This window comes from Bos mutus, chromosome 11 (genome assembly GCF_027580195.1).
Source record: "Bos mutus isolate GX-2022 chromosome 11, NWIPB_WYAK_1.1, whole genome shotgun sequence".
Lineage (NCBI taxonomy): Eukaryota > Metazoa > Chordata > Mammalia > Artiodactyla > Bovidae > Bos > Bos mutus.
In genome coordinates this window covers 33,110,223-33,122,702 of record NC_091627.1, presented here as the reverse complement: position 1 = coordinate 33,122,702, position 12,480 = coordinate 33,110,223, and the positions used below count along the sequence as shown (strand labels likewise).

The window sequence follows — 12,480 nt, the reverse complement described above, 5'->3', positions numbered from 1 at the left end:
ATGTCCGTTGAGTCGGTGATGCCATCCAACCATCTCATCCTCTGTTGTCCCCTCCTCCTCCTGCCTTCAGTCTTTCCCAGCATCGGGGGCTTTACCAGTGAGTCAGTTCTTCGCATTAGGTGGCCAAGTATTGGAGCTTCAGCTTCAGCATCAGTCCTTCCAGTGAATATTCAGGACTGATTTCCTTTAGGATGGACTGGACTAGTTTGATCTCCTTGCTGTCCAAGCTGATTACAGTCCAAACCCACAATCCTAGGGGACATGGGTCTTTGGCTTCTTTCACTTCTCTGTGGGAAGTCTGTGGTGCGTGCCTCTAGACAATGTAGCTCCTTTGTAAGCAGAAGTAATAATAATAATAATTAACATTACATTGAGGATTTATTATGTCCTCGGTACACTGTTCTAAGTACTTTACATGCATTAGTTACTTATCCTAGCAACACTGTGAAGTGATTAGCCTCAATGTATTATTAAAGAAATGAGGTGGTTGGATAGTATGACCGATTCAATGAACAAGAATTTGAGCAAACTCTGGGAGATAGTGAAGGACTGGGAAGCCTGACATACTGCAGTCCATGGGGTCGCAAAGAGACAAACATGACTTAGTGACTCAACAACAACACTGCTAAAGAAACTGAGACAGAGAGGCTACTCACTTACTTAATATCACATGGATAGTAGGTATCAGAGCCAGGATTTGAATCTAGGTGCTCTAGCTCCAGACCTTTCACTAATATTAATAATAGTGATGTTAATATATAAAGATTACTGACTAAGTATCACAGGTTCTTCCAGATATTGCCATATACATTATCTCATAATATATTCAATAACATAGGCGATTTCTCAACTACAGTATTTTTTTCTTCCACCCTTTAGTTCTGGCCTGAGTCTTGAAGATTCAAAGAAATTGACAGCTTCACCCAATGATCCCAAAGTAAAGAAAACCCCAGCTGAGCAACCAAAATCTACGCTTCCTTCAGAGGCCTCGCCTGTCAGTGTAGTCCCAGTAATTCCCCAGTTAGAATCTAAAGAGGAAGTACTGCAGATGCCATCACCAGTCAGAAAAGAAGAGCATGAAAGCCAAGATAAGACGCAGCCACACTCCACAGAGCCCCTTCTTTCCCCAGCTACCATTACAAATGAGCTTAGCAGCATTCCTCCCATCAAGTGCCCGAAGGATGAGGCTCTTGTGGAGCAAAAGCCAGTTGCCTCTGCTGAACAGGAATCTGAGAAAAAGAATCATCTCACTACAGCTTCAAATTATAATAAAAATGAAAGCCAGGAAGCTTTAGTTACTTCGCTGAGCAAACCCAAGAGTCCTGGGGTAGAAACAACAGTAATGAAGCCCACAGTAGAAGCAGGTCCACAGGAGACAACTATGAAAGAGCCTCCATCAACTCTGGCTGATCACAGCCCAGAAAGCCTCAAGAGGAAATCTTCTCTCACCCAAGAAGAGGCCCCAACAAGCTGGGAGAAAAGGCCGCGTGTCACTGAGCATCGCCAGCACCAGCAGCCATTTCAAGTCTCCCCACAGCCCTTTCTCAGTAGAGGGGACAGGTTCCAGGTGCGGAGAGTACCACCTCTCAAGGTAAGAAAGCAGGAAGAATTGAAGAAGAGAGATGGTCTGAACAAGTTTTTGGTTTTGCCTACTAAATTTCAAGTGTTTGTGATGTTTCTTAATGTGGAAGCAGTGGTATGTATTTGATATGTGTGTAACCATGGTCATATATGAGTAAAATTATTAAGAAACAGGCATTTAGAAGTGCATCCTTACAAATCTTTATTGGGATTTGAATACTTATTCAAATATCTGAAAATCTAATGTAATCCACTTCCACCCACCCTCCCTGCTGGCTACTCTTGTATTTTAAGACAATTATGGAATGTATTCTGTAAGTATAATAGTAAACAGGAGGAGGTCATTGATGTAAGAGATCATGTATCTTTTTATCAAGAGCCATGATGTTTAAGTGTACCTTGACCCTTTTCTTGCTGCCATAACTGATTTGATGTTTTGAGGGTCTGAACTCCCTTTTAGTTCTGTCCTTTTATAGGAAATGTGTGTGGCTGCCATGAATCTCCACTGGTCACTTGAGGGATTATAAGATGGTATAGCCTTACTAAGCTCTGCTGCTTTGGATATGTGATTAACTTGTGCTTCAGCCATACACTGCTGTGTATCAAGATCTTTTAAATTTCTGTAGCAGTGTCACTACCTTCGTGTGTACTTGGTCTTGTGCCTAGCATCAGTTTTCAGTTCATTCTTCATTAATCATATTTATTGATTTAATTTTTTTATTAATAGTATTTATAAGTATTATTGTGTCTGCATGAATTCTGGCACTGGATATTATTCATTCACATTGGAATATAAGTTTAAAAATAAGCCAAATAGAAATACTTTTTTCCCGTTTTAAATTTAACTTAGGTGAACTGAAGTCCTATTGGAAATAACCCTTGAAATACTCCGTTAGAATTACTTGACCTGTTTCATGCACTATAAGACTCCTCTCCATTTTGCTTCTTTTTACTAATACTATGCTGTTCTTAATTTTAAATTTTGTGGTTTCAGCACTCCGGAATCTCCTTTTCCTTTTTTTGATATTTTTCTACCATTAGCATACACTCTCATGCTTTGCTGGAGATTTTCATTTTATAATAATCACTTACTATTCTTCTTTAAAAATATGAGAAGCCTTTTTTTAAAGCTTAGCTTATCTCTAGACCTGAGAGCTGAGTTACAGTTTAGGTTTTACTTTATATAAATGACACTGGGTAAGAACCATCATTTCTGTTTCCACATCTTATCTGCTAATCCAAAGAGACTGTGCAATGAAAACTTAAATCTTTTGCAACCAAATTTATGTTACTTAACTGTTTTCTTTTTTTTTTACTCCTTCCTCATTTCGAAGCTTTCTAGCAGAAGTGACTTTAGTATTATAACTCTCTTACCTTAGACCTTATCCAAATCCCTCTTTCTGAGACAAAGCTTAATGTAATTTAGAACAAATCTTTTAAACAAAACTTAAGTAGAAAAACAAAATTTGAATTTTATTATGAATGTCTTATTGTATAAAATTATATATGCACATGTATCTATCCTACATATATATAATATAAAATATATATATATATATATATATATATATCTACAGAGAGAGATAGAAAACTCAGACATACATTGTATATTTTCCATTCAGTATACAGTTATAACAGAAAGAATCTAATTCCTTTATTCTTTTTCTATACAAGGAGAGGGCTTCTCAGTAAGTTAAGTTGTTGGAATTGTTATCAACACCTAGAAACCTTGTGTGGTTTTCATAATTAAAAAAAAAAAAGTATTACATGTCATTTATTCTACATAAACAGGTAGTAGGACTAATTACATAAATAACTGAAATTATTTTTAAGCATTAAGAATTTTTATTTTAACCACTTTGAAGGATTATCCTTATTTCATCAACATGTTATTGATTTTTCAGTCATTATGATAGATATTTATTGTGCTGGATATGTTCTTCTCAAGGTTATTCTGATGTAAGATGGTTTGTTTCTAATCCTATATATGATTCCTCTAAACACCTTGCTTTTTACTTTCTTGTTTTTAATTTTCTAGTTTCATCTGTTTTTTCTCCCTATTAATTGTCTGTTCCAGATGGTATTACTAAGGGGTAATAATGACTTTACTCTGGGCAGCTTATAAAATACTGTGTGCAGTTGGATGTAAAATAGATGGAACTTTGAGATAGAGGTTCAGTATATCTCCAGATGAGAAATATATGGGCTTTATGACAAGTGTTACATAATCCCATAGGTCTAACTTCTGAATGAGAGAGAATTTTTCAGGACTGCTGACCTTTTCAGAAATGAGTATTGCCAGTAATGCAAAATCCTTAGTGACTTTATTATTCTCAATTAAGGAGTTCCAGAAAGATGCATTATCTTTGGGCTCTGTGGCTTAATTTTTTTAGTTAAATGCCCTAGAACATCTGTAACCATTATTTTCTGTTTTTAACTTTACCAACTATTAGAAGGTTTAAGATTGGTGCATTCTGATGCATTCCAATAGATTTCAAAGTGTTGTTTTGAACAGAAGTCAGAGTCTTTTCAAATATATTTTATGATATGAAAATCAGTGGTTTCAGACCTAACATTCAGAATCTCCTCACAAGGTTTTTAGAAATGCATTTTTTCTTTGGGAGTTCTCATGTTTAATTTTAGGGATAGGACTTAGAGCACATATATTTTTTTAAAGCTCCACAAATAAATATAATGCCAGCAGGCGGTGAGAATGACTTCGGTTCACAGTATAGACAATATGTACGTACTCCCTCTTGAGTGGGTGGGGTGGGTTACACATGGTCTTTCTTCTGGTGCTATCCAGAGGCCTCTGTAATTTGAGATAATTCAGCCTGTATGCTTAGCTGTACATGTGTGAGTGTGTAAAAGAGAACAAGAAATTTTCCCTGGACCTCGTGTAAAGCCAAGAAATGAAAGACAGGCTTCCCAGGTGGCTCAGTGGTAAAGAATCCTCCTGCAAATGGGGACACAGATTTGATCCCGGGATTGGGAAGACCCCCCTGGAGAAGAAAATGGCGACCTACTCCAGTATTCTTGCCTGGGAAATCCCATGGACAGAGGAGCCTGGTGGGCTGCAGTCCATGGGGTTGCAAAGAGATGGACATGACTTCATGGCTAAACAGCAACAATAGTGTGCTACTTTGTTTTTTCTGTTTCTTTTTTCTTGCTTTTACGCATATTTTAAAATACAGATATCATAGACAGGTCTGTATCTTAAATGATCAGCTGTTGTGAGTAGTAGTGACATTAAGACAGAATTGTGTTGAGAAAAGAGCTTTGTGACTGGGTGGGAGTGAATGTCAACAGAGGGATAGTCTTTGGCACCAGTAGAGGGGGTGAAAAGACCCTAGAGACGGACCTGTGTGGCTGTCTCCATGGATTGGTCTCTTAGCCACAGGCCTCCCGTCCTTGTGATAGTGTTCACCCTATTCTCAGAATTTGTGTTAATTAAGTTTTGTTACTCTTATAAAAGAAAGCTAAGCTCTGTTGTTTTTTTTCCCCTTAATTCTTTCAGATCCCGGTCTCCAGAATCTCTCCCATGCCGTTTCCTACATCGCAGGTCTCTCCCAGGGCTCGTTTTCCAATCTCCATCACTAGTCCTAACAGAACAGGAGCCAGAACCCTTGCAGACATCAAAGCAAAAGCCCAGCTTGTCAAAGCACAGAGGGCCGCCGCCGCCGCCGCCGCCGCAGCCGCTGCTGCCGCCTCAGTTGGAGGGACCATTCCAGGACCTGGCCCAGGCGGTGGACAGGGTCCAGGGGAGGGGGGTGAAAGGAGAACTGCTAGAGGAGGGGATCCTGACTCAGACAAAGTCAGTGAGCCCAGCAAGGGCCCCACACTGGAACTGGCAGGAACTGGAAGCAGGGGAGGTACGAGAGAGCTTTTACCCGCTGGGCCAGACACTCAGCTCCAGTCTGAGACCAGGACCGCAGGCCAGCCACAGCCTCATAGTGGCCCTGGAGCACAACTACAGCAAACCCCCTCAGTGCCTCCCGCATCTGCCGTCGGTGGAGCATGCGCAGGTGTCCCCTCCCCAGCCCACATTCATGCACTCCCGCCAGCTTTAGGAAAATTAAGTAATGAAAAACTAAATCCCCCCAGGGTAACAGGCACGGTGGCCTCTCTCAGCCAGCCCCAAGGGCCCAGTAATGGTAGGCAGGAGAAAGCACCTCCAGCTCCAGCAGATCCTGCTCTGATCATGGGTGCCTCGCCTGTTCATTTTGCAGCTGCTGGCGCAGTGGAGCCTAAAGCAGGTTCTAGTAAGAATGCCCCCAATCCTCCGGCCTCAGCAGAGATAAGTGCTAGCGCCTCAGTGGATACAACTGCCTCCCCTTTAACATCTCTGTTAACAACAGCCACTTTAGAGAAGCTCCCTGTGCCGCAGGTCAGCGTAACAACAGCGCCTACTGGATCAGCTCCATCCTTGAGCACTTTGCCGGCAGCCTCTAGCCTTAAAACTCCGGGAACTTCTTCACATATGAATGGACCCATTTCAAGGCCAAGCTCTAGTATCCCTGCTAATAATCCTTTGGTAACTCAGCTGCTGCAGGGCAAAGATGTTCCCATGGAGCAAATTCTGCCTAAACCTCTTACCAAAGTTGAAATGAAAACTGTTCCACTCACTACAAAAGAGGAGAAGGGAGTAGGAGCACTCATAGGTACCAGCGTGACAGAGAACAGCACCAGAGAGGAAGTTCATGAGAGACAGTCCCATCCAGCTGCACAGCACCTGGGTAAAACTTTGCAAAGTAAGCAGCTCCCCCAGGTTCCAAGACCCCTGCAGCTCTTTTCAGGTAAGGATCTAAGGGACTCTGGCATTGACACACACCAGTACCAAGAAGGACTCAGTAAGGCCACCCAAGATCAGATTCTTCAGACTCTCAGCCAGAGGGTTCGGAGGCAGAACATTCTCTCATTTGTGCAGCCCTCACAGTTCAACTTTACTCACTCAGGTTTCCCGTTAGAGGACATTTCCACAAGCCAGAGGTTCATGCTAGGTTTTGCTGGCAGAAGGACATCCAAGCCTGCGATGGCAGGTCACTACTTACTTAATATTTCCACCTATGGCCGGGGTACAGAGAGCTTTAGGAGGACCCATTCTGTGAACCCCGAAGACCGATTTTGTCTGAGTAGCCCCACTGAGGCCTTGAAAATGGGATACACAGACTGTAAAAATGCAGCAGGAGATAGTAGCAGCGGGAAGGAAGATGATACTGACGAGGAAAGTACTGGTGATGAGCAAGAATCTGTCCTGGTAAAGGAGGAGCCACAGGCTTCTCAGAGTTCTGGCAAGTGTGATGCAAGTTTAGGACCCCACAGTAGAGAAACCCTGTCCACCAGTGACTGTTCTGCTAAAAAGAATGTGAAGGCAGAGACACCAGTGCCTGAGCAAACCCCTTTAAGTAAGGAGAATTACCTGTTCACTCGAGGCCAAACCTTTGACGAGAAGACCCTAGCCAGAGATTTTATTCAGGCAGCACAGAAGCAGATGGCTCATGCAGTGAGAGGTAAGACCATGCGGAGCAGCCCAGAGCTTTTCAATTCTACGTCTCTTCCTCTGCCTGCAGACAGTCCTACCCATCAATCTCTCCTCCTCCCACCACTGCAAACCCCAAAGCTGTACGGGAGCCCCACACAGATCGGGCCAAGCTACAGAGGCATGATCAACGTCTCCACCTCATCAGACATGGACCATAACTCCTCTGTCCCGGGGATGCCCGACTGTAGTCAGGTGTCTAGCAATGTTGGTGATGTCATGTCCTTTTCAGTGACTGTCACAGCCATCCCTGCCAGCCAGGCCGTGAATGCCGGCAGCCGCGGCCAGACCATTCCTGTTCAGGCCTTCCCTGAGGAGAGCAGCGTAGAGGACACGCCTTCCAAGTGTTACTGCCGGTTGAAAGCCATGATCATGTGCAAGGGCTGCGGAGCCTTCTGCCACGACGATTGCATTGGCCCCTCCAAACTCTGTGTCTCCTGCCTTGTTGTTCGGTAATGAGATCAGAAGGAGAGCTCTCTGTAAAGGAGACAGGAATGGGGAAGGGTTGACAGATGTGGTTTTTGCCGTTCTTTTGGAATCATAGAAATAAACTAGGTTTCAGTTTCAGTTGTCTTAAGAGACAAGTGTTGCTTAATCAGGAACACAGAGTACAGATCTTACATTTTAGAAAAAGAGCACCTTGTATAGTAAGTCCAAGTCAAGCAAGACTTTGTGAATTTGTGACAAGTTTGCACTTACAAAATCATGTAAATATGTCACATCTTGTTTTAACATTTTTCCAGGTGTTTAGGTAATGATGTATTACTTTGACTTCAGATTGCTGTTCCACTTCATGTGACTGAAAAGTTTAATGCCACACCTGGTAAAAGGCAGTGATTTCCCTTCTGCCCTTTCCTAAGAGGCTAGGAAAAGGAAGGAGTGGAGGAATGGTGTGAGGAAATGACTGTTCATGTTGATTATGTCTTGACAGTCTGACTGCAGGCTTTACATATAGATTCTTAAGCCTTTGCAGAATTTAGATTGAGGGTTTACTCACTCCCTTTACCTAGGTGGAACCTGCTCCAGTTGTTATTTTTGATAAGGCATTAATTTCATAGTTAGTGTTTCTGACTCTGAAAGTTCTGCGTTGGTTCTTGGTTTCCACAGCCCAGTCCTGTTGCCAGGCATTCTGCTTGCGGTCTGTGAGGCCCTGCCATTCCCTACTCCCACTTCTTGCCCTGAAGAGAGAGTTGCCTCACTAGACCCCTCAGGTCACCATCCCCTGTGCAGGGCAGTGATTCCAGCAATAATCTTTGAGGATTCAGTCATTCATGGGAGCTTACAAACAAGTTTGAAATACTAGTAGAAAATTAACAGAGAAGTGTCAGTGATAGGGTGTTTTGTTGGGTAAGCGGAGTTAAGGTGCAGAAATTTTTGAACTGAATTTAAGGAACTTTGGAAGACAGTTTTAACACTAGAAACAAAGTAGCCCCTCTCTTTCCCCCTATTCTCTCCAGCCTGTTACCTAATGTTCTACAGTCAGCTGTATCTACAGGTAGAAAAACTCATTAAACCACATTTGCCCCATGCTGTTTTATCTGTTTTGACCTCCAGGCATTTGAGGAGCATGGAAATCATCTTAATTATATTACTTTGAACATATATGTGTGGCATACACATTGTAAAAGTCAGACACTTTTTCCTATTTTCCTGTTTTGGAAAACATGTCCCCTGTTTTGGATTACTGCTGTCTACACATTAGAAGTTTCTAATATAAAGGGTCTTTAGTGAATGACTAAGGGAACGTCTAGAAAGGAAGAGAAATCAGCTCCAAATTTTTGTTCTTTTTTTTTGTTTCCTTTTTGTTGAATCCTGTCTCGTAAATGAAGAATTTTTGAATACATGTGTTTAAGTCATGGTTAAAGAACATGAAAATAAATATACAATTTATCAGAATTTGGTATTAAAAAGTTGGGGATTGTCAGTGTGCATCGTTTGCATATTGATTTCAAATCTCCTAATTTCATGTGTGTAAAGGACATGTATCTGTGCCACCTAGCACAGTCATCGTGCTTAATATTCAGGATGTGATATATACAAAATGCAGAACAGTTTAAACTCCTTAATTAAGTCACATTCCAAATAGGGGAAAGTAGACAGTAATAATCTTAGCTTTGCCCCCACTGTACTACCCACCCTCCCTATCTCACCTCTCAAATTATACATACACTCAATACTTTAAAACCCCACAAGAAACTATTTACTTCTGTTTTTTGTTTGTTTGTTTCTGAGTTTTTTATGGTTCAAAGCAAATAGAAGATTAATATCTGTGTTCTATTTCAGCCAAGACAATTTAATGTTCTTCTAACTTCCCTTTTTATTCCAGCACACACATAGCTAACAGATAAGAAATCTGCAAGGATCCAGGGATAAGGAGCAAGTTCTCCAGCCAGTAACCAGTAGAAATCAAAAACCATGGTTCTGTTCTCAAATTGTCAGTGCCCTGGGTAATCCCAAGGGGTGTTTAAAAGACCTGATGATAGTTAAAACTCTCTATTCCCAGCTTTCTCACTACCCACTTTAGTGGCAGGACTGAGGGATAGCCTGCCTGCCTGCAGTGGTTGACTGTTTGAGAACTGACCCTACGGTGAACTTGTAACAATCAATTTGGATTTTTTTTCTTCACGCCTTTCCTACCATAGTCTCTCCTCCTTGGTTCTCTTCATCAAAGGATGGACAGACTAACCAGGAAAGGAGGAAAGGCATCAGGGATTTTCAGGTCCATTTAGAGAGCAAACCATATCGTGCCTATTCATCTTGACCCAGGCCCTTGAAGAGAGGCCCTAAGCAGTACCGTTCACCAGATTCTCTTTACAAATAATCCCCAGCTAATAAAATAGTAATCATCAGCTAAGTGTACTGCCTCAATCTTGGCTAAATGAGAAAATAGATTCTGTTAGATTGGTACAAAATTGAATGCAGTCTGTTTATCAGTTTGTTTCAAAACAGTGGTGTCAGGTAGAAGGTCATCTTACAATGCTGACTGAGCTGAAAGAACAAAAAGTAGAATCTGGCTGTTTCAAAAACGAAGCAGTAGGAACAAGAAAACCTTTAAATTACTAGAATATCATATCCCAGTATCTTTCAAGCAGTTTTTAATCTTAGGTTTTCAGTTACTTTACCTTTCAGTTCAGTCTGGAATGTGTCTAATAAGCTGCTCAGCTTATTTTTATGGTATTAAGTTGCACTATTTCCAGAGACTAGTCAGGCATGCTGCCTGATGCTGATGCCTCCAGGGTATCTTCTCTGCCTTCAGATAACCTTCCACTTTGGCGGGTCACCTTGGGGAGATGGCATTAATGATGTATCTATCATCTCAGTCTCACTGACGAATATTCTAAGTTGTCTAGTAGAGAAGGCTCCCTGAATCTTAAAGATTTTTTTATTAAAATTCTTCCTCCTATTAAACAAACAAAAGGCCAAATAACCTGAAGTTGTTTGCCCTACATAATAACCCATGTTGAAGATACTGAAGCTGTCTGTAGTACCCCATGTAACATTTTTTAAATATTGGACCTGGCAGACGGGACATTTTTCTTGCGGCGGGGAAGCATACTTATATGGGCTGGGAAGGCACACAGTGTAGATATCCCAAATTTAAACAGAAGAAGACCTTACTGCCTTCCGGGTGAAGGCATAAACTCATTCATAATCGGGTAGTTTACCATCCTGATTTCTTACTGCCTTTCTTCACCTAAGAGTCCTGAAGGCCTCTTGGGTGAAATTATTTGTTAAAATGAGGGGGTCTTCTCTGGTCTTGACATCACTGTTTAGAGCTCTGTCAGTAAGCAGTACTAGGGTTTTCTCTGCGACCTAGGGATTTCAATTCACAGCAAGGAGAGAAGTCTCCCCATTTCATTACAACAATATGCTAAGTAAAAAAAAAAACTTGGCCAAGGGTAGCTTTCAGCTCAATTCGTAGAATAGTCCAAAGAGACTCTGAGAAATATGGTAATAAGCAGGGATCTTTCCTACCGTGTTTCAATACCTACGTAACCTATTGAAATTTCGAGAATAGGTAAAACAGTTCCTAAAGTTGAAGAGCTTCATAGATTCTTGGTTACTTTATTTTTTTTAATGCTTTACATTTGATACAACTATTAAAGATCAATTTTAAAAAATAGCTTTCCAGTAATATATTTTAAGTAATATATATTTTAATATCTATGTAAAAAGTGACAGTGGAAGACTTTGAATTTCTCATATAAGGTATGTTTAATGTAGGACCTCACTGTTAAGGCACAAATTATTTCGAAGAAAGTTACTCAAAGATACTCAGATTATTTCCCAAAAAAAAAATGCAATAAGGGGAAGTTTTGGAGTTTATTTTTTATTTTAAAAGAAAATTGACTTATTTACCACAAGCTATTTTTTTTCCTTCTGGCTTAAAGGTTTGTAGAGACTGGTTTGGTAAATGCTAAACTTTTGTGTCTTGCCTTTTTAAAGGAATTGTTAACATTGGAATTGAGGGTATGTACAGAGAAGTTGGTGTCAACACCATTTAAAAACATATTTTTTCACAAGTATAGAAAAATCATTTTACATGAGAATTTTAAGTATTTGCAATAAATATATGTATATAGATTGTATGTATTCATATATTCTTATTTTTCATTTTATTATTAAGTAAAAGATAATTAAAGTGAAAATGAACACCCGTGGAGTTTTTGATGCATCTTGAGGTCTGACATCCATGTGAACGTGGTGTGGGTGAGGGCCCTCAGGTGTTGCCTTATACTGCTATTGGAAGATTACCAACAGACTGCACAGAAGAGAGTCAAGTGAGAAATTTGTGATAAATCAGGGTAGTGTGTTTCTTTCAGAACTCTAGTGAATTACTAAACGTTAAGTCCTCCCAGTCTGTCTGTCTCTGTGCTCTCACCCTTGAATTTGTTTTCTCTCCTAACCACCTACTGCTGGGAAAGTCGAAACACAGTGCATTCTTTTTTATGTAGTATGCTTCTAAGACAAAGAATGGTAAGAAAAGACCTGTAAAGGGGGAAGTAGGTTTTTGTTTTTCCACAGTGGTAATAATTCATTAACATTCTCTGCTACCACCTTCAAGCCATAGGGTTTACATGAAGAAATAATCTTGTGAAGATAATAGAAATCATTCTGTTTTCCTTCTTTGAGAAGTGAATTTCATAGCCAGTTTCATGTCTTTTCCAATTGATCTGGAGATAGAAGGGCTAAGAAAACTTGAATGTTGCTCTTCCTAATGCCAAGAAATATGTTTATGGAAATGAGGACTGAGCCAAATATTAGAGGAGAGGTTAACCACATACCTAGAGATAACCTGGAGTCCTGCTCTCCAGAAGTCATTTTGAGATTGTAAATACTAAGTTCTAGGATATGACTGA

At 40.6% G+C, this 12,480-nt stretch overlaps 1 protein-coding gene across 3 annotated transcripts in view; it reads left to right on the top strand.

Annotated features, from left to right (window-relative positions):
* ASXL2 (ASXL transcriptional regulator 2) overlaps nt 1–11,773 on the top strand; it is a 109,442-nt gene extending 97,669 nt beyond the window's left edge. For 2 of the 3 annotated variants that reach the window (XM_070379237.1, XM_070379238.1), the window contains 2 exons: nt 880–1,591; nt 5,099–11,773. In XM_070379237.1, the coding sequence (XP_070235338.1) occupies nt 880–1,591; nt 5,099–7,576 (3,190 nt within the window). In that variant the 3' untranslated portion in view covers nt 7,577–11,773. The remainder of the gene's footprint in view (nt 1–879; nt 1,592–5,098) is intronic. The other variant, XM_070379239.1, reaches the window with a different exon arrangement.
* Nucleotides 11,774–12,480: the final 707 nt, after the last annotated feature.